General features: G+C 54.8%; 1 protein-coding gene across 5 annotated transcripts in view; it reads right to left on the bottom strand.

Moving 5' to 3' along the window:
• Positions 1-25,263, bottom strand: part of Clec16a (C-type lectin domain containing 16A) — a 176,269-nt gene that overhangs the window by 38,840 nt on the left and 112,166 nt on the right. For all 5 annotated transcript variants that reach the window (XM_078024644.1, XM_013359513.4, XM_005327182.5 and 2 more), the window contains exons 19-20: positions 3,893-4,044; positions 1,427-1,631 (exon numbers count right to left, since the gene is read on the bottom strand). In XM_078024644.1, the coding sequence (XP_077880770.1) occupies positions 1,427-1,631; positions 3,893-4,044 (357 nt within the window). The remainder of the gene's footprint in view (positions 1-1,426; positions 1,632-3,892; positions 4,045-25,263) is intronic.

The following is a 25,263-nucleotide window of genomic DNA, read 5'->3' as shown; positions in this document are numbered from 1 at the left end:
CTCCTCGGCGACTTACCCTCAACACGATGGAAACCCGATGCATAGAGCGGTCGTGCTGCATTTAGGGAATAATGACAGGGAAAAAACGTGCCCACGTTCAACACATTTTTTTTTTCCCTGAATATTTCAATCCCTGGTTAGCTGAAGCCACGGATGTGGGATCCACCGCTGCGCAGGGCGGACTGTGCCCGGGCGGTGTGTGAGGGAGAGCAGTCACGGGACTCTGCATGTCAGCACTGTCACCCTCCTCCCCATAAACAGCTACCTGATATATCACCTCAGAGGGGAGTTTTAAAACCAATTTTAGAAACACCCAAGGCGCTGGTTCCAACCCCACTTTGCAGCATAATTCTCGTTTTTCAAATGAAATATTTGGCCTTCATGCCCGCTGCGAGAAACTGCTTTACATTAACAACAACAACAAAAAACCTCTGAAAATAAACCTTAAAGAAGAAAAGTCTGAATGCTCTGAGTCACCTTGCACACTACAGAATGCTTCTGTCATGATTTGCAGGCCAGGTTTCAGCCAAGTGAGAACAAGATGGGGGGCTCCCCGGGAGGCAGGCGGTGCCAACCAGGAGGCACGCCTGGCAAATACCTCAGCCAGCAACGCCCAGAACCACCCTCCACGGGTTTATTTTTAGGTGGGCCCTTGAGAAAGCGCCCCACCCCACCTCGGGCTGGACATTCCCCAGCAGCCACGCCAGGGACGGCCCAGCCTGAGCTGTCCAGAGGTACCGGGTACCTTGAGAGAGGCTGTGCCTAGTGTTGGGAGCTGACAGGACACCACCCTCTCCTGCTCACCCAGGATGGCTCCGCCTGGCTTCCACTCGTGACCCAACAGGACACCCAGGCCCGGCCTTCCCCAATCAGCTGGGCCTCCCTGGCACCATGGTGTTTGGTTTCCTAGCAGATTCCCCACTTTACCCGAGACACGCAAAGCCTCATCTGAATTCAGGGCTGGGTGGGGCCCGGGAGGGGAGCTCCGCGGGAAGCGGGGAGGCAGAGGAGGGAGTTCAGCCTTTGGGCCCTGCCAACTGGCTCTCTGGGCGACTGGCAAGTGGCTGAGCCCCCGTTTCCTCCTCTGTAAAGCGGGTAACGAGCCCCATAAATGGGAGGTTTTCTAAGGCTCAAGGTGGTACCGGAAGGTTCAGGTACCCCGTGACAGTCGTGGAGGGGCGAGAACACGTGTCACATGCCGCCTGCCTCCTCCAGGCTCTGGCCTGCCGGGGAGGGATCCCCTTCTCTCCCACGTGGCCCTAGAAACTCTCAGGTGCCCAAGCGCTTCGGAAGTGGGCATTTCCGTGCAAAGCCTCCATCCCCCAGGGAGCACCGGGAGCCCGAGGGCGTGTCCCCCTCTCCAGGTCACTGTGAGAAGCTGCTCCTCCCCGGGAGGCCCGGAGGACAGCCCGCCCCCGGCACTCACCGGCTATCCTCTGCATCTTCATGCGCCTGGCCTGGATGCGCCCCACGGCCAGGCGCTGCTTGGCGATGATGCAGCGGATGTGGTCCGAGAAGACGAAGGTGGCCTGGAGGATGGGGAAGGGCTTGGAGTGGGGGCTGGAGGTGGGCTTGTGGATGGTGATGTTCAGGGCGCGGCTGTCGTCGTACTCGCCGGTCACCTGCATGTCCTGCGGAGCCAGGAGGCAGAGGTGCGCGTCAGGTTTCAGGTGGGGGGCGGGCACAGACCAAGCAGGCCCAGGGTAAGAAGGCAGGGAGGGAGGCACAGTGGCCAGTGTTGGGTGTGGTGGCTGGCACCCATTTCCACGAGGACTTCGAGGCCTGGCAAATAAAAGGGCTCACTCGCTTCTTCAAGGGCCACCTGTCACTCACAGGCCACTTCAACCATGGCTCCTGCTGAGAAACCAGAGGTGGCTACGCCATCCCACCTCTGTGGGCTTGACCCGAGGGGTGCTCCTCTGTCTCCCAGCTTCTCTTAACAACAGAGACTTGTGTCCCTTTTAGGTCTCTGAGGACCTTCTGTTTCCTACGGGAGGGGCAGGGAAGGCCATTCGCGAGGTCTGAAGACACTGGGCATGGAGGGAGAGAGACGGCCGTGGAGCAAGGGGGAGGGAGGAGGCTCCTCCAATCCCAAACCCCAGAACGGTGCCCGCGGGGAGCCTGGTGCCCGCGGCTCGGGGGTGATGTCACCCGGAAGACAGACGGACGCCAGGGCCAGCAATGCCAGAGCGGGTGGGAGGCGTGGACAGGCTCCTGGAGGAGGGCGTCACGCCTGGTGCGGGTCCCTGGGGACAGTGGCTGCGTCCAGTGCAGGGAGGCCTCCCTGGGGCCCTGCAGACTGGAGCAGGGAGCAAGGCCTCTACAGAGGCACGACCTGACCAAAGCAGCCTCCGCACGGCGACCCAAAGAATAGGCTGTGTGCTCACTGTCTGAGGGAGGACAGGTATGAGTCCTTCAGGGAGGAAACAGCGTCCGACATGAATTCTAAAGGGAGAGATAAACAGCCCAAGTCGCCCAGTGGGCAAGGTCTTACATGCGAGTCTTGTTTAAAGCCAAAGGTTCTATGGTTGTCGCTCTCATCATTCTCTCTAAGAGACATGTTTAAACCAGAGAGATCCTGAAGGAGAGGAGGCAGGGGTGAGCAATAGTACATTGCAGTAGTGTCTTCACATAGGAAGGTGGCTCTCGGGACCCACAGTGGGCAGGGCCAGCAGGCCGTGCTACAGGGAGGCGGGTCAGCTGGCAAGGTCTTTCCAGGAAGGAGAGCTGCACAGCCCGGAAACGGGCTGCCTCACAGTAGGGCGGATCCAGGCAAGGACGCGCTTGCTGGGGACTCAGGGACGGGGGTGAGGGTGGGGTGACAGGTGTGAGTGGCAAGCTGCTCCTGAGCCTCCGGTTCTTTGTTTCACTCAACAAAGAAGATGGCACTGGCCGTCTCTTATCGACAAACAGCTCCCCCTTGGTGCGAGGCAATTCAGAGCCTTTCTGCTGGAGTCGGGGTGAGCGGAGGGGAGTCCTCATAGAGTCCTGGTGGCAAAGATCACTAAGGGAGGAAGTTGGCAGGGTCTCTCAACACTTAAAACAGGCACATGCCACGTCTCAGTTATGTGCCTAGGGAAATCCTGACCAAGTGCACCTGGAAGTGAGACCAATTCCGCTCAAGGCGCACTGCTGGAAAGGTAAAACAGAGCCCTGGCTCAGCCTGCCTGGTCCAGTCCCGCGGCAGTTAGAGAAAACCAGCAGGTGCGCATGCTCTGACGTGGCGAGCTCGCCGAGGGACACCACGGAGTGAAGCAGGCAGAGTTGGCAATATGTTCCATGTGACACCAAAAACACACTCTGAAATGTATGTACAGTCACCCTTTGGGGCCCACCTGGGCTTGTTTCAGGACCCTGAGGGTACCAGAATCTGCAGGTGCCCATGTCCCTTATAAAGAGGACTGGAGCAGAGAGCATATCACCGACACGTCCTCCCCGACACTTTAAATCATCTCTAGATCACTCAAAACACCTCATGCAATGTAAATGCTGCTTAGAAAAGAATGATAAGAAGAAAGTATGTACATTCAGTTCAGATGCCACCTTTTCCAAAGACTTTTTTTATCTACAGTTGGTTGAAGATGCAGATGCACATGCAGAGGGCTGACTAGACACAATTTTAAAAACTAGTATGTGTCATTATGCACGTTTGGCACAGAAACAGATCTGCAAGCATCAGTCTGATAATGAGGTTATCTCTTGCAGGGGAGAGGGGTGTGGGTTTTGGCCAAAGAGGACTTGGCCCTGATCTGTGCAAAGTCTTAGCTTTCTCCTCGGACAGTTTGTTCACACGCTCCCTGCATGGTTAGAAACCGTCTGCAAAGATGAAAACTGGGTATGTGGGTCTGTGCAGGGAACTTGGAAGCGATTCCAGAATTTCTGGTCATCTTACCTGCAGAAGGCCTGCGAACTTGACCACTCCCCAGCCGAGCCGGGACACATCAGGCTCCACCAAACTCATCTGGTAAATGTCCACAGCCAGGAATCGCTGGACCATGCCACCGTCCTTGGTGATCACTGTGCACGCGATCAAGTCACTGTTATCTGGGAAGAGCGAGCAGAGAGAGGAATGAGTGCGTGTCTGGCTGCCGGCCTGGGAGGACCCCCCGCTGTCTCTCCTTCTGCCAGGAAGCAGAGCTTGGAAGGCCTCAAGCCCCTCAGGACTGGTCTCAGACCCTCCTCAGCCAGTCATGCTGTGCAAGTTCCTTTACCTCTCTGGGCCTCAGATTCCTCCTCTCAAAAAACGGCCACAACACACGTGCCTCAGAGCACTATTTGTTGGGACTGATATAGAGTACGACCAACCCTTAGTCCAAAGTTCACTGCGTGTCAGTACTCGAACTGCGGCTTAAAATAACCAAGAGCTGGGGCTGAGGATGCAGCTGGCGGTAGAGGAGCTGCCTGGCAGGTGTGGGCTCTGGGTTCCATGCCCAGCACAGCAAAGACAAGGTCCCAAGACGAGAGCCAAGAATCCCAGGGCACCGCAGCACCTCCTATGGACCGAGAATGGCAGTCTGAGATGGTGTCACCAAGATCAGACAGGAAGAGTCTCTTGCTCTCTATCATAGCGCCATGAAGTCCACAACCTGGTGTCTGGCCACTCAGTGCCAAGCTCTGCACTGGAGGGTGCAGGACCCGGGCACGGAAGAATGTCCTGATCTGAGATGTCTGCTGCAGTCAAGGAGGACAGATGGGAAGATCACTCAGCCTTCTTCTCCTTGAGAGTCACCCCCAAATTCCACACCTTAGCTCTGTCCTTGATGGTGCTGAAGACACCTCAGTAACAGGACAGCCGCACTGTCCACCTACTTTGAGTTCTCTCCAGGGAATCCTGTACCACACGTTTTTAAAAAAGATCTCAAACCAAGAAACACTCAAAATGTCCCCAAGCAGGGAAACAACTTTTGTGATATTTTTCCTCCCCAGATGGAAAATTATATACTCGTGTAAAAACCATGCCTAACCAGACTGTGAGTGGTGGTCACCTGTGGGGAGAAGTGAGAACGAGGGGTGGGAGGGTACGTGGGGGGATGAATTAAAGGAGAGTCTCCACTTTTGCTCTAGGTGCCCCTCTTTTACTTGAAGTTATTTTGAAATGAGATATTCTTCTGAAATACACTAAAAACTCCAGTTAAGAATCATACACACGTGGGGCTGTGGGTGTAGCTCAGCAGGTGTCTGGCCCTGGCCCCATCGCAGCATCGCCCAAATGACCAGACCAACCAACCAAACCAACCCCCCCCCCCCCGACTTATTCACACTATGTATTTATGAGGGAAAAAATCACAGTTCTAGATGAAAAAGAGGATAGAAATTTGATGTTCAAAAGGTATCCCCATATGTAACGTACCAAGGGAATTCTTCCTTTAAGGATATGTGGAGATTACCAGCCAAAAATAGATAAAAAGCAGAGAAAGGATCATCAGGAGGACAGAGGGAGAGAAGGGGAGCGACTCTGTCGGAAGGAACCCCATACGAAGTGTGATTAGAATGCTCCAAAACAGAACCACAAACCCGCCACCCAGGGTCCCTACAGACCAACCCGAGCCAGGGCCTATGAATGCAAGTCTGCTTCGAAAAACGGCAGTGTGTCTGATTCTTCTTATGATTTATAGATGGAGACATCTACTCCTTTTAAGGGTCTGGTGTGAATGGGGTCCACAGACACGGCACAGCACGGCTTTCGGGCCGGAACACCATCACCCCAGTTAGCTCTTGGGAACACTTGGATCCGATATTTGGCTTAAATTTCTTGGGAAAAGAGGAAGGAGGTGCAGATGGTATAAGTTCTAGGCCCAAACACAGAACCAACGCAGGCTCAGGTATTCCCGCCCGCCGCACCCCACCACTGGTCTTTTCATCTGGTCTCAGGAGTGAGGAGGGTGTCCCTGCCCGGGTTCAGGCTCCTGGGTGCTTGCAGTCCACCCTCCAAGCTTTTACAGGCCTGGCTTTCCCTGGCTTCAGGACAGCCAGGTCCCCACAGCACACACTGGCACCGCGGCGGCCGGCTAACTGCTGGGACTTGTGCGTCATGTGACCTATGGCGAGACCCGTCCCCTTCCCTCCATCCCAGCCACAGGCCCCGAGAAACTTAGAGACAGACTTCATCCTGAACGTTCATCCCATCCTTGCCTTCTCTGGACGCCGTGTCTTCTGGATTCTAGAAAACGGAGCCTCTTGATCCGGGCAGGCAGGGTGGACGGTCTGGACTCAGGATTTAAGATATCTTCTCAATGAGAATCATTTCAAAAACAGAACAAAGCGGCAGCCTTTTCTTGCCACTTCTCCTCTCCTCTCCCTGCTCCCAGCAGGACACCTCAGCTTTCCTCTGCGCTCTCAGCTGCCGACTGACCCTGGGGCAGGCCACCGGCCTCCCTCACAAAGCCGAGCTGCCTCGGGCTCCAGGGAAAAGAAGACCGGCCACCTCCCGCCCAGAACAGAAAAGGAGAACCAACCCCCGGGGCCGGAGGGCTCTCAGGAATGCCACGGGCCGTCATTAGAAGACACAGTGTCCCCACGGGCAGGAAGGCCCCTGGGGTGGTGAGGGGCGGGAGGGGCATCCGCTGGCTGCACAGGCCGCCTTCGGGGACAGGAGGACATGCTGGCCTTGGGGGACTCATCTGTGGGCCTCTGGGGTGTCACTGTAGGGACCCCACGCGTCCCCTTCAGGGTGGGTGTGGGCATTCCTGGCTGCAGTGCTGGGGACAGGCGGTGGTGGCTGGATGCCCGGGTGCCAGAGGAACCCAGGGAGAGTGGCTGAGTGAAGGCCAGCTGTGCCCACACGCAAAGCCGTCGCCCGAGGCCTTCCTGCATGTGGCCATGCGGGAGGGACCAGGTGACAGGTTTTTCTGTCATGGTGAACGGTGGCTTCCGGGGCCTCCCTGCCTGATTCAGGAGTGGCCGGTGCAGCTGGCATGAGGATTCCAGAATCTGGGGCTTATCCGAACCTCCTGGCTCCCTCCCCCAACAAGGTCACTCCAATTTCATATAAAGCCACTGCACAAAGTTTTTGGAAGACATTCTAGGATACAAACAGCAGAAGATGATAAAGCAGCCATTGGAAAGGGTTCCCAGAGCAGGGCCAGAGTAGCCATCACACACAAGGTGCTTCAGGAACCACACTGCCGCAGTCTGGCCGGGAGGTCACGAGCCACTTGTAGGTTCAAACAGGAACTACTTTATTGCCTGAACCCCACGGGAACTCAACCGGAACTCCACGGAAACTCCGTGAGAACCAAGGGGAACTCAACGGGAACTCTGCGAGAACTCCAAAGTAGCGGGCACCGGAGGCAACAGGAGCCGCCTTATTGCCGGACAGCAGAGGTCTATACACACAACTGAATACACAGCTTGTTTCAATTTAGCATCATCCAGTTACAGCGATCAGTCGTTATCTTCGTAGTTATACACAGCTTAACTTAATTATCATCATCTTAATGGCTCGCTGGCGCTACCTGTCAACCACTCCTTCCTTCTGGTAAAATGCCAGGCGCCATCTTGACTTGGTTGTGACTCTCAACACCACACCACATCAAGACACCACTTTCTGCTCACTCAACATAAAAAGGCTTGATCACGTCAGGTGTTACAGAGGACACAGAGAGACTGGCATTCTCAAAGGCTGCTGGTGGGAGAATAAATGAACTCAGGCATTTTGAAGGGCAAATCAGCATTATTTATTAAAACTGAAAGTTTCACATGCTATGACCTGGCAGTTGGTATGTTCCCAAGAAAAGTGCTCAAAGGTGTGGGGCAAGAGATGTGCCCGGGGATGCTGAGAGCAGCTCTGGGGTCCTAAGGGACAGCCTGAACACAACGGATTGTCATTGGATGCAAGGCCGTGGCGATAGCAAGGAACGGGTTAGCTCTCCAGACATGTGTACAGGCCAACCAAGTCTCAAAAATCAGTGCTGAGTGGCAACAGCAAGTGGCAAGGCGGTTTTCGTTTATCTGCAATGTTCTGAGTTTCCAGAGGGGAAATGGACGTGTTACCTGCATCCTTAACACTGAATAAAGGAAAAAAACAAATTTCTCTACATCCTGACAGAAAGGGTTTGTGGTCCTTCTAGGGCCCAATCAGGGAAGGAGAATATCCCTGGGCCCAGCTGCGGGCGAGCAGGACCCCCAAGGCTGACCCCCAAGGCAGCAGCTGGTTATGGAGAGCCAGGTGATAGCAAGAGGCTCTCGCATGACCCCCTTGGTACACAGCCGTGGGTCCCCCAAACAGCCAGTCCTGGGCGATGAGATGTGGGGTCCAGTTCAGCCCACATGTGTGCGGGTCAAGCTGCCCTGGGCTCCCCACTGAGAGCGAGGGCTGGCCCTGAGTTTCCGGTTCCCATTGGTAGGGCTGCTCTGGGGCCCAGAAGGCGACAGAGCTGCTCTGGAGAGGAGGCAGAGCAGGTGGCCGGGCAGACAGACCCATGTGACCCTGACGCGTGTGGTACACCTCCCAGCAAAGCTCTGCCCCAGGCAAGGTGGCCGTAGCCGCTACTCCTAAGTGCTGCCTTTTATTTATTTATTTATTTATTTAAATTTTTTTTTAAAGAGAGAGTGAGAGAGGAGAGAGAGAGGGAGAGAGAGAGAATTTTAATATTTATTTTTTAGTTCTCGGCGGACACAACATCTTTGTTGGTATGTGGTGCTGAGGATCGAACCCGGGCCGCACGCATGCCAGGCGAGCGCGCTACCGCTTGAGCCACATCCCCAGCCCCTGCCTTTTATTTATTTGAGGGCAGAGAAAATTCACTATTTTACTTCATTAGAAAATACTAAATGGAAGTGTAACTGATGTGGTTCTGCAATCTATATACGGGTAAAAATGGGAGTTCAAAACCCACTTGAATCAAAGTGTGAAATATGATATATCAAGAACTATGTAATGTTTTGAACAACCAACAATAAAAAAAAAGGAAAATAGTAAACTTACTAATATGACTACACAGCATATTGTATATTCCTGTTTTAAAAGGCGTAAAACTTTTTTTGTTTTTTTGCAGGGGCGGTAAACCTTCTGCATCCCCCTCCCCAGAGACAACCATGTGCAGATTTCTTGTCATCCACCCACTGTGCATTCCCAAGGGCTCGTGTGGCTATGTCCTGCCCTACCGTTTGCAATGGTGGCAAGACACATGCACCGTCGACACTGAGCTTATGCCACTGAACCATGTGTCCAGATGACAAAGGACAGAGACCTTTCACAGTGAGGGTGACTCCCATGACGTAACAGCTCCTAACTGAGGATGGTGTCCAGGCTTTTGCTCTCTCAGTTGAAGGAATGTTTTATTAACATGCACATGAGAACAAATTCCCAGCAGCACAACAGCTTGTGCTAATTCTCTCCTTAAGCATTTGCGTTTTACTAAAACAAGTTTATTTAAAAAGGAAGCCTCCTATCAATACTATGAATAGAAACCCAGAATGTCTTACAATCAATAAGATGATCATGAAGAGAAAGAGAAAGAAAGCATTTTATTAAATTATGCCTGCTTTTTTGAGTACTGGGGATTGAATTCGGGGGCACTCAACCACTGAGCCACATCCCCAGCCCTATTTTGTATTTTATTTAGAGTCAGAGTCTCACTGAGTTGCTTAGCGCCTTGCTTTTGCTGAGGCTGGCTTTGAACTCGGGATCCTCCTGCCTCAGCCTCCTGAGCTGCTGGGATGACAGGCGTGCACCATGGAGCACAGCAAGCCTGCTCTCTTGACCAAAGGGAAACCAAGTCAGATGTTCTAAGGTAAACTAGTGTCTGTCTGGGACTTTCTCCTTGCTGCACCAGAATGGACCAGAAGGGCTCAGAAATGAATCTTTCTGTGGACTACACTTTCCCAAGGTGGCCTCCGGAGAACCTCCCTTCCTGGGTGCTCCTCTTGCTCACATGGTGAGCCCTGTCTGTGAGTCCTCTCTCCTAGAACCTGGGGGTCCTCTGGGGTGGCTGAGGCCACGGGAATATCAGAGGAAGTGCTGCTTTTGGTTTTCAGAGGCAAGATCATAAAAATCTTCTCAGAACCCATCCGCCATGCTGTGAGGAAGCCCAAGCAGCCACTTAGACCGCTGAAGGGGAAACCAAGGTTCTGGGTCCCTGGCCAGCCCCGAGCAGGTCCTCTTGTTCTTAGCAGATGCCATCAGAGCAGGGAGGAGCTTCCCCACTGAGCTCTGGGCAAACTGTACCTTTTGCAAACAAAATGAATGTCCGTGTTTTTGAGTCACTAAGTTTAAAGGTAGTTTACTTCTCAGCAACATGTAACTGCAGGGGTGACTTATTTTAATTTAGTACTATAGACAGTTACAGTTAGAATTCTGAAACTCTCCCAGCACCACCCAGGCGCGACACAGCACATCTTGGAACACTAGACCAGGGCTGGCCACTTTGGATGCTCCGAAGGTCCTGCAGGATTAGGCAGGATGAAGGGAATACAATGCAGCCATTTCCCAGCGGTTTAGGATGTCAGGAGAGGAGAAAAGGAGAGAGCATGAAAGAGCCACCTGCCCCTCCAGGACACAATCAGAGCAACGGGGCCAGCCACAAACAGCTTGGGCTTTGCGGCCATGGTGAATGGGCTTAAACTCCAGCTCTGCCGCTAATACTCTGTGACCCTGGCCAAGTCACCTCCCTCTCTGAGTCTCAGGTTCTTCACTGGCAAAACTAGGACTTAATCCCCTTCAGGGCTGCCCAGGGGGCTTGAGAGGGGGTTGGGGCCGTGTCCTGAACACCTTGTCAAAGGTGGTCACTGTACGTCCAGCCCAAGTCAGATGCCTGGCAGAAGCCTGCCTCCCTGGGGCAGAACTCGGGAGGGAGTCCTCACCTGAACACGTGCTCTTGACCCACCAGGTTCTTCAGATGGAGACGCTGAATCATAGATCGTGGTCACTTCTCAGAACTCCTGGGGGTCATGGAGTAGGCAGGGTACATAGTGGCCTGTCATCTCCAGTGGCCTCCTACCCACCAGGTGCCCCACCCAGACCCCTAGTGCCTGCCATCCTGGAGCCCCTCCATCACTCCTTCCTTGTCTGGGTGGTCTCCCTGCCCACATATACGCCCCACGGGGCAGTGCCCTGACCTGTCTGTGGCCAGTGCTGAAGTATCTGGGCTGCAGGGGATGCCCCCATTTTGAGGCCATTCAGCACCTGGGCTGAAGCCTCCCTCCAGCTCCCTCCTCGGGCAGGATGTGGCTCCTTACTGAGCAGTAAGTGGGGCCGACTGACTTGGCTTGTTCACATGTCCTCTTCATAACGAAGCACGGATGCCAACACCACGATTGAACTCTTGGGGTTGGCGGCTCCAGCTACATTTAGAATCAAGGAGTCTTCTTCCCGAGGGGGATCCCTAGGGCCAGAGCTGGAGTTCGGATCACAACCCAGTCACACTCAGGTCTCCTAGGTCCTTCAGGCAGGGGTCGTTGATCAGAGGTCAGGCAGGCTGAGGAACAGGGTCCAGATCCCTCACGTCTGTGAGTGTGAGTGAGTGTGTGAGTGTGAGTGTGTGAGTGTGTGTATGAGTGTGTGTGTGTGAGTGTGTGTATGAGTGTGTGTGAGTGTGTGAGTGTGTGTATGAGTGTGAGTGTGTGTGTGAGTGTGTGTGAGTGTGTGTATGAGTGTGAGTGTGAGTGTGTGTGTGAGTGTGTGTGAGTGTGTGTATGAGTGTGAGTGTGTGTATGTGTGAGTATGAATGTGTGTGAGTGTGTGAGTGTATGTGAGTGTGTGTATGAGTGTGAGTGTGTGTGTGAGAGTGTATGAGTGTGTGTGTGTGTGAGCGTGAGTCTGTGAGTGTGAATGTGTGAGTCTGTGTGTGAGTGTGTGAGCGTGAATGTGAGTGTGAGTCTGAGTGTGTGTGTGAGCGTGAGTGTGAGTGTGTGTGAGCGTGAATGTGAGTCTGAGTGTGTGTGACTGTGAGTGTGTGTGAGTGTGTGTGAGTGTGTGTGTGAGCGTGAATGTGAGTGAGTCTGAGTGTGTGTGACTGTGTGAGTGTGAGTGAGTCTGTGTGAGCGTGAATGTGAGTGTGAGTCTGAGTGTGTGTGTGTGTGTGAGTGTGTGTGAGCGTGAATGTGAGTGTGAGTCTGAGTGTGTGTGACTGTGTGTGTGAGTGTGTGTGTGTGTGTGTGTGAGTATGAATGTGTGTGAGTGTGTGAGTGTATGTGAGTGTGTGTATGAGTGTGAGTGTGTGTGTGAGAGTGTATGAGTGTGTGTGTGTGTGAGCGTGAATGTGAGTGAGTCTGAGTGTGTGTGACTGTGTGTGAGTGTGAGTGAGTCTGTGAGTGTGTGTGAGCGTGAATGTGAGTGTGAGTGAGTGTGTGAGTGTGAGTGTGTGAGTGTATGAGTGTGAGTGTGTGTGTGTGTGTGAGTGTGTGTGAGTGTGTGTATGAGTGTGAGTGTGTGTGTGTGTATGTGTGAGTATGAATGTGTGTGAGTGTGTGTGTATGTGAGTGTGTGTATGAGTGTGAGTGTGTGTGTGAGAGTGTATGAGTGTGTGTGTGTGTGTGAGCGTGAGTCTGTGAGTGTGAATGTGTGAGTCTGTGTGTGTGTGTGAGCGTGAATGTGAGTGTGAGTCTGAGTGTGTGTGTGAGCGTGAGTGTGAGTGTGTGTGAGCGTGAATGTGAGTCTGAGTGTGTGTGACTGTGAGTGTGATTGTGAGTGTGTGAGTGTGTGTGTGAGCGTGAATGTGAGTGAGTCTGAGTGTGTGTGACTGTGTGTGAGTGTGAGTGTGAGTCTGTGAGTGTGTGTGAGCGTGAATGTGAGTGTGAGTCTGAGTGTGTGTGACTGTGTGTGTGTGTGTGTGTGAGTGTGTGTGTGAGCGTGAATGTGAGTATGAGTCTGAGTGTGTGTGACTGTGTGTGTGTGAGTGTGTGAGTGAGTGGGGGTGGATTCCAAGAAAGCAGGGCTGCAGGGAGACCTCCAGGCTCTGGCTCCATTGGCAAAGGATGCTATGTGCTGCCCCCCCCCCCATGCGTCCATTGGAGCTGAATGGGATTGATCACGGGGACGGCAGTGGCCCTCAGCAGCAGGGGTCACTGACTTTCACTGGAATGGGGACGCCGTGGCACTTGGGCTTTGGTTCTCTAATGCCACACACTGAAAATCAGGGCCCACCTGTGAGCTTCCTCAGGGCCAGCGCTGCAGACCGACCTTCCTCGGCAGCGTCCATGAGCTGGTCCCGCTTGACAGGGTCCCAGGATCCTGTGGTCAAGAAACCTCCAAGGACAGAGGTCGACAAATGACCTGGCTGTGGCGTGGAGGCCGCCGGATGTGACCTTCCCACTATCCTGAGCGAGCTGATCAAGACCTGGGGTCCAATGCCCTGGATGAGGCCAGAGAAAAGACCTACCTCGTTTCCTCAGAGAGGGGACGTCCCCCATGTGGCCAGCTCTGCCTGGTTCACACCACGCAAGCTTTCCACAGGCAGGCCCTGCAGGCCGAGGAAGCCACTGATGCTGCTGGCTGCCTCTGGCAAGGCTGCTTCTTCCCTGGGCACGTGGTGACCCTCTTGGTGGGGATCCAGGTCCCCTTCCAGTTGGGAATGCCGCCCGAATTCCAGCCTTGAGCGTCCTCATGTGTGCAGGCTGCACTGATGGGGTGCCGCCACCCCTGGGCCTTCAGATGCTGAGATGCAGTGGTGAGCAGGACAGCCCAAAGCCCTGCTCTCAGGGAGCCTTCAGAGTGTGGACAGTGGGAAGTCCTTGGAACTCTCTGACCTGGGGGACGGGTCTCAGGGGAATGGAGATGGCACTGTGTGGCACAGAACAGTCTGACAAGGACTTGAAGGAATCACCCGGCTCCCCGACGCCAGGTGCAGTGGCGGGAGAGGCCTCACCCAGCCAGTGGCGCAGGGCTGGTGGTGACGAGGAGTTGCAGGACAGAGGAGACGGGCTCCAGTTCTCAGAAGCCACTCATCCAGGACGCCACAGCGTGCTGCAGAGTAAGGAAGTGGTTCCACTGAGCCGTCTTGGGAGCTGCTGTGTGGACTCAGATGTGCCCAGCAGGCAGGGGCCAGGGAAGGACACCCTCGTCAGCTCACAACACCCAGGCCTCCCTGAGCCTCCGGGAACTCCGGGGGGAACTCCAATCACGGCCCCTGACCCTCTGCGAGTTCCCACCGAGGGTGTGAACCAGCACGCTCAATCAGGCTGGCCGCTTCTCCCGACAGTCGGATCAATCCTCTGAAGAAAATTAAGTCACCATCTCTCCATCAACCCGCAACAGCAAGCAGCAATCAATCACTTGTCTTCTCTGAAGCTCCTGAAGCGGTCCTTCCCAGCAGGGCCAGGGGCGGCTGATACAGAGGGCCTGGCGGGCTTCTGCTGGGACCCCTCTAAGAACTCAGTGGGGAAAGAATAAAAAACTTCCTGGCGTTGCTCCTCCGAACTGCAAAGGGCAGCAGCAGCCAGGCATGCAGACGGCAGGTCACCTGATGAGATCCTGGGACCGCGAGCTCTACTGCTGGGGTTCCTGTGACACCACCGCTGCCTCCCTCATGTCCTGGCTTTGGGTCTCTTCCCCACCTGCTGCTGTCCAGTGCCATGAGCAACGGGCTAAAGCACTGTGTCCCCCAACACACCCCATCCCCACTTCCTACCATACACAGCACAAGACGCAGGAGGCCATGCAGGGGAAGAAGCGGCAGCTGGACGGGCCTGAGGCTGATGCTCCGCAGCTCCATGGCTTTGCCAAAGCCTGCTGACCTGGGGCCTTCGTTCCAGGCCAGGGGCAACACAATGACTTGACAGCTCTGTTCAAGACACACAGCTGGAGTGTGTGGGGAGGAGGTACTGAGGGCTGCAATGTGCTCTGAAGTATGTTTTAAAAATAGGACTGGACTGGGGCTGGGGCCGTGGCCGGGGCCGTGGCCCAGTGGCAGAGCGCTTCCCTAGCATGTGCGAGGTACAGGTTTGATCCTTAGCACCACACAAAAAGTAAACCAATAAACAATGATATTGCGTGTCCAACTACAATAAAAAAAATATTTGAAAAAAAATAGGACGGAGGGCTCAGTGGTAGAGTGCTCGTCTAGCCCGTGCGAGGCCCTGGGTCTGAGCCTCAGCACCACATAAAATACATAAAATAAAGGTGTTGTGTCCAACTACTTCTAAAAAATAAATGAAAAAAAATAGGACTGGATTGATGGATAGGTAGAGAAAGAGGTGAGAAATCAAGTATGGAAGAAGGTTCGTGGGAGGAGGCAGGTGGGGTGCACAGATGTTCACTGTCCAATTCTTACACCTTGGCAGTAGCTCGAGGGATTTCAAACGAACACCTCGCGGGGAAAGCTGGCTTCCAGGGTTGAATTGAGAAATTCAGACAGTCGCAGCAGCGCGCCTGACATGAACGAGGCGGCTGGTCGTAGTACCTGCACATAACAATTATAAATTTTCTGACTTCTCGTCCCTTTTGACCAATGGCCACAGGACCCCTCACTGTGAAAATCCATTTGGCTCCCAAGTTCAAGTCGTTCCCACCGAGTTATCTTGGGAGCTTGGACCCAAGGGGGTCCACTTCTTAGCTTCCCAGGATGCCAAGGCCACCAAGGTCGCCCTATCAGTGTTCACTTTGTGGGTAGTACACATGTCACTTGTTCACTCAGCAGCTACTACATGATGGGTGGCTGTGAAGAGCTGGGGGACAATGGCCAGTGGATGGAGGAGCGGTAATGCCGTTGTCAGAGCAGCAGGATGAGGGGTTTGCCACGGCTATTTTTCCTTTTAGTTTGAAATGCGTGAGCCATGTCTAGTTACATATGTGACTGGTTTTCACAAAATGACACCTGGAAAAGTTTCCAGAGAGACTCTTCTTGGGAGAACAGAGTGAGCGTTTCACCCTTCTTGTCCCCACACATCCAGAGCACGCACAGGGCAGCTCCCCTGCTCAAGTCTCAGCAGAGACGGGAGACTCAGAAAAGCTTCATTCCGTGTTCCCCTTATTTTTGCCACACAAAGTTCACAGATAGACTGACTACTCAGTGAAAAACGTAATTACCAGGAACAGATCCGAATGAGCAGCAATTCCAAGTAGAGCATGGCATCTGCCTTATCAGGTGACTCGCAGCCTGCCACCCGGGGCACATCTCATCTCGTAATGCAGTGGTGACCACACTTATCTCCACACTGCTCTCGGAAGGCCACATTTGCATAGTGCATTGCATAATTTCCTCTTAGAAAATGGCCCTGTTTAGCATGAGTAAATAAAGTTACCTAGCCCTGTGAGGTGGTGAATGGAATACTTGAGATTTCCAAGAAAAGATTTGAATACCTCAACTCTTCACCGTCACCCCAGATAGCTCCTTCCCTCCTGGTCCCCAGCAGCCTGGCCGCCAATGGACAAGGATACCCTGGCTTTCTGGCGCCCCCAGGACTCCTCGGCTCTGGGCCCCTCTGTGGGACGTGGTTGGGTCTCTCCGCTCCGCACCTGCCTGGCATCTACCATGTGCCAGGACCTGGGTCACAGGGTGAAGAAAGCAGATATACCCCTGCTCTAGGTGACATTTCTGGATCTCAGTCCTGAAATGTGATGAAAGGAGATGTCACTTAATCAGGGATGCACTCTTTGAAGGAGCTGAAGGGCAGAGGGGACCTGTGAGTTTTTCCCGTGTCTGTGTGGGTGCATCTCTCCTTCCTCCTCTGGATGGAAGGTTCTTGGGGTTAGGGCCACCACTTCTCTTCCCTGTGGGTTTCCTTTCTAAGACTTCATAAGAAAAGTCCCCGAGGGAAGGGGTGACAATCAGCACTTCTCTATAGGGTTGCTATGGGAACTCAATATTTGCCAAGTGCTAAAACAGCGGCTGGCAACAAGGTGCCCCCTCAATGCAACTCAGCGGAGATGAGCAGGGCTGGCCGAGGACCACCGTGAGACCACCAGAGGGGCCTGGGCTGAAGCCCACTCGCAGGCTGTGTGGCCTCAGCAGGGACGATGACCTTTCTGGGTGGGCCTGGGCTTCCTGGCCTCTCATTAAGAGGCGGGGACTAACCCACACGCTCCTTTTCTGATGGGAAAGAACGTCTCAATTTCATACCAGGGGACACATTTACGGCCCTTTGGCAGAAATTAGTTCACAGAGCGAATGCTTACCGGCACAGCAGGCTGGTTTTTAATTAGCTTGTGGGAATCCAGTGGACTTCAATCGCTAACAGTAAAATATGGGAGACCTCTGGTGGAGACATGTCATACCTCTGGACTTAAACAAAAGCTGTACACGCCACCAACCAGGTTTCCTGCTTTATGTTTTGAATTTCTCGTTTTCAAACTGATGACCAATAATCGGTGGCACTTGAGCAACACTTTCAAAGCATGTGATTTAAAATGATTATGGTTGACAGGGAACTAGACCTCATCACACAGCTCTGCACACACTGCCCCAACTAGACGGCGTCAACACGAAGATCCTGAAAAGCTCAATTACTTCTCCCTCTGAGTTTTTTCTTCTTTTAAAAGTGAACTTGTCTCCGTGGTGGCAAGCACTGGACTCCTGGGCTCAGCCCCAGCACCAACCCACCAACATCTTGCATTCAACTATTCTATTAAATTCAAGAAAAAGAAAATAAGAAAGGGCTCTCCCGGGCGGGGAGGTGGCTCAGGCGGTAGGCGCTCGCCTGGCACGCGCGGGGCGGGGCGCTGGGTTCCATCACAGCACCACACAAACATAAAATAAAGATGTTGTGTCCACTGAAAACTAAAAAATAGATATAAAAAGAAAATAAGAAAGGGCACTCCATTCACTCCTTCATCTCACTTTATCATTCAGAAAACCTTCATTGTCAGAAGAGGCGTCCTCAAAGGCAGAGTCTTGTCACTTGTGTCCACTGCTCAGCCAGGCCCCCAGGAGGTGCTCATCTGGCTTTGTGGGGAGCAGGAATGTCCACTGTGGGCGAGACACAGAGCAAAGGCTGCCCTGCCCTCCGGGAGTCACAGACCAGGGGACAAACAGAGTGGAGGAGACACACAAAGGTGAGGGGTGGGACAGCCTGGGGCCTCCGGGGCCTCCGCCCCCACGCCCCCCACCCCACCGGGGGCTGAAGGCGCTGGGACCCCAGGGTGGGGGAAAGATGTGCTGGCGTCAGCAGGGGGCAGGGCAGAGGGAACCCGCGGGCGGGAACACTGCTGTCCTTCGATGGGACTGGACTGGTGTAAGGGGCCAGCGGAGGCCAGGCAGAGGGGCTGGGCTGTCGGTGGGGCAGGAAGCAGACGCGCAGGGACCGCGAGTTGGCATGGCAACTGAAGGTGCGTGCCTACGGCTGTTCACTGACATTCGACTCAGGCCTTCAGTTACAAGTTCACGATTACCACCAGACGGAACTTACACAGGAGCAAAGGGTCCACCGAGGACATGAGAAATCAGTGACATTTCCCACTCATTCCTTTACTGACTGACTTGCCAAAGATACACTGTGTATTGCCTATGGCCAAGCACAGAACTCGGTGCAGGGACGCAGGGGCGAATGAGGTCTCACTCCTACACAGGCACCGCCCGCTGGGGTAACTGAAGTAAGTCCGTTAGTATAAACCGCTAGAGCAACAGGAAAGCAGTGCCTAACCTGCCCAGGGACGCGGCCAGAGTTCACCTGCAAGTCCTTCCCACAGACTGTTCCCACGGGTCCCCTGTGCACAAGCACCCGGCCCTGTGAGGCGCACGTCAGACCACCAGAGGCAGGAGGTGCCTTTCAGAGGAAGAACGGACGGAGAGCGCAACTGAACCAGTAACTGGCCCCAGGCCATGCCGCTAAGGCCAGGACCCTCAGAAGGGTCAACTCCCAGGATGCCGGCAGGTCCAATTTCCTCCACGTACACTTTAAACCAACCCCAATCCTGTGAAAGATTCTGGGGTCACACTAGGTTAGATGAATCTGGACCAGTCCGGGAAGTGACATCGGCTGCTGTCAGAGCCAGAGCCTGGGTGACTCCGCTGTCCCGGCCGCTCTTGTCAAACACTTGGCAGTGGAGACCCTCCCGCAGGGAGAGAAAGGAAAGGCCAAAGTCAGACGGGAAATTCGGGCAGGACCCCAGGAGGGAACACCAGCTGGCAGGAAGGCGGAGGCCCTCCAGACCCCCTCCTTGCTCCTCGGCCAGTCTGGGACCCCACCCTGGGCCTCGAGATCCTGCCTGGAAGCAGGCTCCCGCAGCAGGACCCAGGAACTCGGATGTGCGGCCAGAGGACGGAGAGGAGCTTCGCAGCTTGTCCTCAGACGCACCTCTGCTCCACGGGGGCAGCTGTGGCTAGGTAAGAGTCACGACCCTACGGCTCTGCTTCCTGCCGAGGCTGGGCTTCGACACAGGGCAGTGCTGGCTTCCACTGTCCCACCTGCACCAAGGGCGCAGCTCCCAGGCGCGAGGAAGCAGTGAGAGGCGGCGGCCCAGGGGCATCACCGCTGCTCCACCCTGGCTCCAGTCGCTGGTCACTACAGGTGTGAAGGAGGCCACCATCCTGCTCCAGCCTGCAGGTTAAGGACACTGAGGGTCTCCGCAGGGTTGAGAACAGTGTCCACCCACCGGTGAGGGGGAGTCTGGGAAACCTGGGCTGTCCTCCTTTCCTGACGGTATCCCACTGCCAGCTGCGCGGCCACAGGCCTTTCTGTATTGGAATGTCCCCTAGCTGTGCCGCCGAGCTGAGGGCCACACAGCGCACCAACTCACGTGTGCATCGAAACTTCAATTAACATGAAATCCAGACATTCTTTTCCACCTCTACACCAGACACACCTAATGGAGCTCCTGAATGGAGCTGATGCCACCAAGAAAAGAATTTTAAATTTCATCTGTTTTCATTAATTTAAACTTAGGTGGCCACGGTGGCTCGTCACTACCAGGTCGGACAACTCAAGGAGGACTCTGTAGTGGCACTACACAGAGGAGACCGAGGCCATCAAGAGACCCCCAACCACTAGAGCTGTCCCCACTGGCGACGGCCTCTGGGTGGGGACAACCTGTCCCGGGACACCTGGGAGCTTCTAGACCTGAAGGGCAGGGGCTCGCCCCCCGCAGTCTTGGCTCGCTCAGCGAGGGTGTCACCGTCAGCAAGCACGGCCCCCAGAGCCCACAGAGGCACACTCCCACACAGCTCTCTCCCGTGTCACTGAGCGCGCAGGGACAATAAACGGGCCCCAGGAAGAGGAGAGAGCTGGGGAAGTGTGTTGCACCACGAGTCTTGGTGCCCGTCTCCCACTGTCCAGGCCTAGGTGGGCAGGCCCCCGCCTGGGCTGCCGCAGCTGGCTGAACCCAGGAGTTGGAACGTTCCTCCGGCCGGTCAGCCGTGGGGGGGGTGCCGAGCCAGGCACTGTCAGCTCGGGAGGGGCTCGGGCAGCACTGGGGTCAAGTGGAGAGTTTAGGGGCCACGTCTGCGAGAGCCCGGACACTGCCTTGGAGACCTGTGAGACCCCAAACACCATCACAGGCAGAAGCCCAGCTGAAGCCCAGCTCGACCCTTAAGGAGGAGCCCTGTAACTCCTTCCAGGAGCGGGGTACCCTGGCAACACCAACTGGCCAGGACACAGGGACACCTGACAGCAACTTGTAGGAGGTGGACCACCACTTGACCCCCTTCTCCCTCCTGTGTCCCAGCAGGTGTACACGCACCTGCCCGCTGGTCTGGGCCTCGTGTACAGAGACGGCTGGGCAGCGTCTGACTTCCGTCTCTCCATTTCCTCCCCAAAGCACATCTTTTTGTTGAGAGTGGGCACTGGAGACCCCTTCGTGTGCCACTGTGCTAGAGCGCGTTTAGGGGGCCACGTCCAGGCTCCCCAGGGAGCCCTAGAGCTGTGGCTCCCAAACTTGTCGTTAGTGGAATCAGCCACGGGGCTTTAGAAAGGATGACGCTGGCTCCGTCACCCTCAGGTGGCCTCGTGTCGTCTTGGTGTCACTGTGACCCGGGCACTGGGAGTCCCATCAGCTCTGGGTAACTCCCTGCACAGTCACCTCTGCACACCACTCCCTGCCAGCACTGCCTGGCGAGGACACAACTCCCCGACAGGGGCCTTCAGAGAAGACCGACTTGCCCAGGGCCAGCACTGAAGCCAGCTGAGTGACCAGGAGGCTCGGGCTTCTGCAAAGAATCAGCAGCCCATGGACAACTCAAAGCAAACGCAAGGTCCGCCCTCCATCCACTCCAGGCCACTCAGGGGACAGATGTCAACGAGTCCAAAAAGTATGGGAGGTTCTCAGCTTCCCAGAGGGCTCATTCAGAACCCCAGTGAACCCGAGGTGTCAGGCGATCCCGGTCTGATGGAGGGATGGCTCACAGCGTCCTGAGAGTCAATCAGAAGAGCCCTGAGCCAGGCCTGTGTCAGCGCCCTCTGCCATGAAGGATTCAGGTCAAGAAGGATGTAAATAACAGGGCGGGGAAAGACATTAATTGAGCTAAGCCTTTTAAAAAATATTTCTATTACATCAAATTCTAATGAAAGATTCACACACACCATAGAAATATTAAAAGGCACTTACAGAGGCCCCCAGAACACAGGGAGAGAAGAAATCTGTCAAGGGTGAGGGAGCCGATTAAATCTTGCAGATAAGGGAACTGGTAAGTGATGGGAGGCGCTGACTCACAGTTGTGAGTTCAAGTCAGGAAAACAGGCCCTGGTTTCTCACCCAGCCATCACGGCACAGCTTCCCGGAGGGCGGCTCCGGGGGCGGAGAGCCTTCCAGCCAGCTTGCCCTTCAACCCCAGGTCCACTCAAACCCATGTGCTGGGATTCACAGGAGCAAACTTGGGGAAGGGAGTTTCAATAGGGAAAAACTCACAAATAAAGCGATGCTAAACCAAGCTCAGCCACCTCATGGTGGGATGCTATAAACAGTAGTTTGTTTCTTCTTCTTTTCTGCAGTGCTGGGGATGCAACCCATTTAAGCTTTGACCACTCATCTAAACCTCAGGCCCACATATTCAGTTTTTAAAAAAATCCTGTTAAAATAGGGTTTCCTAAAATTTAGCCATTTCTTTACTACCCTTAGGATTTTCCCATAGTTGGACCATCTGTGCATCTGATATTTTCTTTAAATTATGTCCCTTCCTTTGTACTTAATTTATTTTAAAAGAACACGGTGTAATTTTCATAAATGCAAATTGAGCATCATCTGTGAGTAGAAGATGCAACAGTTTACATGGACAAAATATTCACAGGTACCCTCCGCTCTCAGACTCTGGTGAAAAGCCTGGCAGAACTGAAAGGCTCGGCCAATGACAGAGCAAGGCGGGCGCGAGGAACGAGCGCCGTCACTGCACGCACGCATGCACGCACACACGCACGGCCACCTCGCCTCTGTAAAACGAACTCACGGATTCCACGGATTCTCTGTGGGGTATGGTCTCGTTACAGTGTCTGTCTGTTTTCCATGCTTGTCTCTACTTTCTTGACTTTCCGCAGTGAACGGATAATGTCTAATTTAAGAAAAGCATTTAGAAAACATCAGCTCCCTCCTGGGCAAGGTGGTACATGTCCATAATCCCAGCATCTCAGCAACTTAGCAAGACCCTAAATCTTAAAAATAAAGTAAAGCAGGCTGGGAGTGTAGCTCATTGGGATCAATTCCTAGTACCAAAAAAAAAAAAAAAAAAAAAACAAAAAAAACCCACTCGGGTCCATCCTGTGCTTCTTAGAAGACGGGTCTGGAAGGGCACGTAACTGTGACCATGGAAAATGTGCTGACCTCCAAAGCAGAGGTTCTGTCGGGTGCCAATCTTAGGCCACTGCTGTTTTAGCTCGCCTCCGATTCACCTGGGGCAACCCCTGAGTCGGCTACCTGCCTGGCCTCTGCTTCTGCCCAGAACACAATGCAGGTGGACAGAAAGTCAGGCTGGGTCCAGGGGAAGGCGGAGAGGCAGGGGAGTCCCCGCCCAGGCAGCACTGATGTGGCCGGCTCCAGCAGGCCTTGGCAGCCTGGTCCCCCTGGGGCTCATTTCCCCCCTCTCCTCTCTTTCTGGTGGCCCGTCCTTATCTTTCTTATCTCTGGTTCTCGCTCTTGAAGCCTGACCTAGAAAGGGCGGCTTTCCACCTTCCACAACATTACCGCCCACATTTTCCTGCTACTTGCATCAAAGATCCCAAACTCACACATTTGAAACAGAGTGCCATTTAAAGATTACCCACTTAAAAAGACCAGAACTGTTCAAAGAAGCAACAAGTCATGGAAAATGTGACTTTGCTCTGGCTCCGCCTGAGCACCCTCACTTCAAAGGTGTGCCTGTCCTCCTGGAGCCCAGGCTGTAGAGGGCCCAGCCACGGGGGCAGGGGGGACAACTTTCCCCATTGCGTGCTCCAAGGCCCACGGCCCCTTTAAATCGGCCTCCACTTCTCCATAAGAATGATAACTTGATTCATTCTACAGACTTTATTGATTTAAATGTGATTCATGTAAAATTCAGGCAACCGTGCAAAGCTGATTTTTCACATTTGAGTTCCATTATGAACTGTACAGCAGAGGCAGGAGGGAAACGAGAAGGCGAATTTGGGCAGAGGGGGCCGGGGCAGGCATGTGGGGCCCCAAAGAGAGAAGGGGAGGGATTTTTTCTAAAGAACTCAGATGTAAAAGGGACACACAAGGTCAGTTCTTCAGAAGGGAACTGCCTGGTGTGGTCTGGAAAAAGTGCAGGGGGGAGGCGGTGCCTGCACAGGCTGACTTCAGAGCGGCCTCCTGAGCAGCTGGAGCCAAGGAGGCCCGTTAACCCACAGAGCAGCGCGCTGCCTCCCTCCCCCTCCCAGCCTGCACCTGGGGACGCCGGCTGGCTCCAGGCTGTGACCGTCACCGCACTGCAGGCTGCTGGAAACTTCTCAGTCCCAGCCTGCCTGGGTCTGGCGAGAAGCTTTTGGGTCCAGCCTCTGGAACCCCTGACTCACGTCACCTTTCAGTTTCCCTCTGAGCTGGAGCCTGCACCTTCTGCCACCCGAAGGTGACACAGCAAGGTGGCTCGTTAGCACAGATGTGGCTGTCCTAAAGGCGAGCCAGTACCCAGGAAGGAGGGCGAGGCTGGAGGTCATTTAGAAGAACGGGACCAGCCCTACTCCCCAGAAAGGAGCAAACCACCTCGGCCCCAAGGGGGCGCAGAGACCAGCCTGCCACCCAAGGCCTCGGCCGCCCCTCCTGCAGCCGGCCACTGCGGCAGCCCTGCCGACCCTTGTAGCCCACTGGGGTCCGAGAGGTGCAGCCTGCCAGCTGCTGCTGTAGTCCTGCTCCTCCGGTGACCCAGCCCTGGCTGGGGAAGTGCCCCTCTAGAGCTGCCCGGGGACAGGCTCCTTCCTCTAGAGGGTCCCCTCCTCCACACTGCCATGGTCTCCGTGCCGTCTGCTCCCCCTGCTCCCCACACGATGCTCAGTCTGGCACGTGCCCTGCCTTGGTGCTGTGGCGCACCCTGGCCCTTCCCGTCAGGACAATGAGAAAGACCGCGACAGGCAGCGGTGTTGCTGAGGATCCGACGAAGGGCCAAACGCTGCGCGGGGCCACTGTGTAGGACATAAAGTGAACCCGCCGGAGGTCACACAGCTCATGGACAACAGACCCGACCCCCAACCCCGTGCTGGGTTCTGTGCCAAGAACACAGGGAAGGGAAAAGGAGAGACTTAAAGTGCCAAGGATGAGGTCTGAGATCAATTATGCTCACACTGGTATCTGCAAAATAACTTTCCAGGAAACACTGGCTGTGTGTGCAGGGGGATGGCTGAAGGGTGTTTTCAGAGCTGATCTTCAGTCGAGTGTGGCGAGCGCTCAACAGGGAGCCCGCACAGACCTGCAGTGAGGAGGGACAGTTGGGGAGCGGGGTCCTTCAGCCTTAGGGAGTCAGTGCACCCAGCCAGGGAGCGTTGCACGAGCACACCTGTCCTGCCAACTCGAGTGGGTGCTTCAGAAAGGGGGTGCGGGCCTCAGCCGGGCTGCAGGCAGGCTGCCCGAGTCCAGCAGGTCATCTGCGCCTCAGTCATGAGCCTCCAGTGACACCATCCAGAGTCCTCAGGGTTTCAGACACTTGTTCAAAGCCTTCCTGACAGTTTCCCTCTTTTCAGGCCAGGAGAGGGATGTGCCCAGGTCAGCCGGCTGGCAAGTGGCAGAGCTGGCTGTGCACGGGGGCAGGCTCTGGGGAGCCCATTATGGCCTGCTGCCGCCAGGCCAGGGACCTTCCCTCTGCAGCACCGCCCTCCCGAGACTCCACGGGTGTGGGAAGGAGCTGTGCTCTGGCCTCCGGACCTGGCTGTCTGTCCAGCCCGGCAGACCAGGCCGGACACCACCACCTGGGGCCTCTTCGTCAGGCGGCTAGGCCCGAGAGCTTTACGGAGCCACACGCCCTTCCCTCTGGTCCTTGA

This window comes from Ictidomys tridecemlineatus, chromosome 10, assembly GCF_052094955.1.
Source record: "Ictidomys tridecemlineatus isolate mIctTri1 chromosome 10, mIctTri1.hap1, whole genome shotgun sequence".
NCBI lineage: Eukaryota > Metazoa > Chordata > Mammalia > Rodentia > Sciuridae > Ictidomys > Ictidomys tridecemlineatus.
The sequence above is the reverse complement of the archived record's forward strand: the minus strand, read 5'-3'. Positions and strand labels throughout refer to the sequence as shown.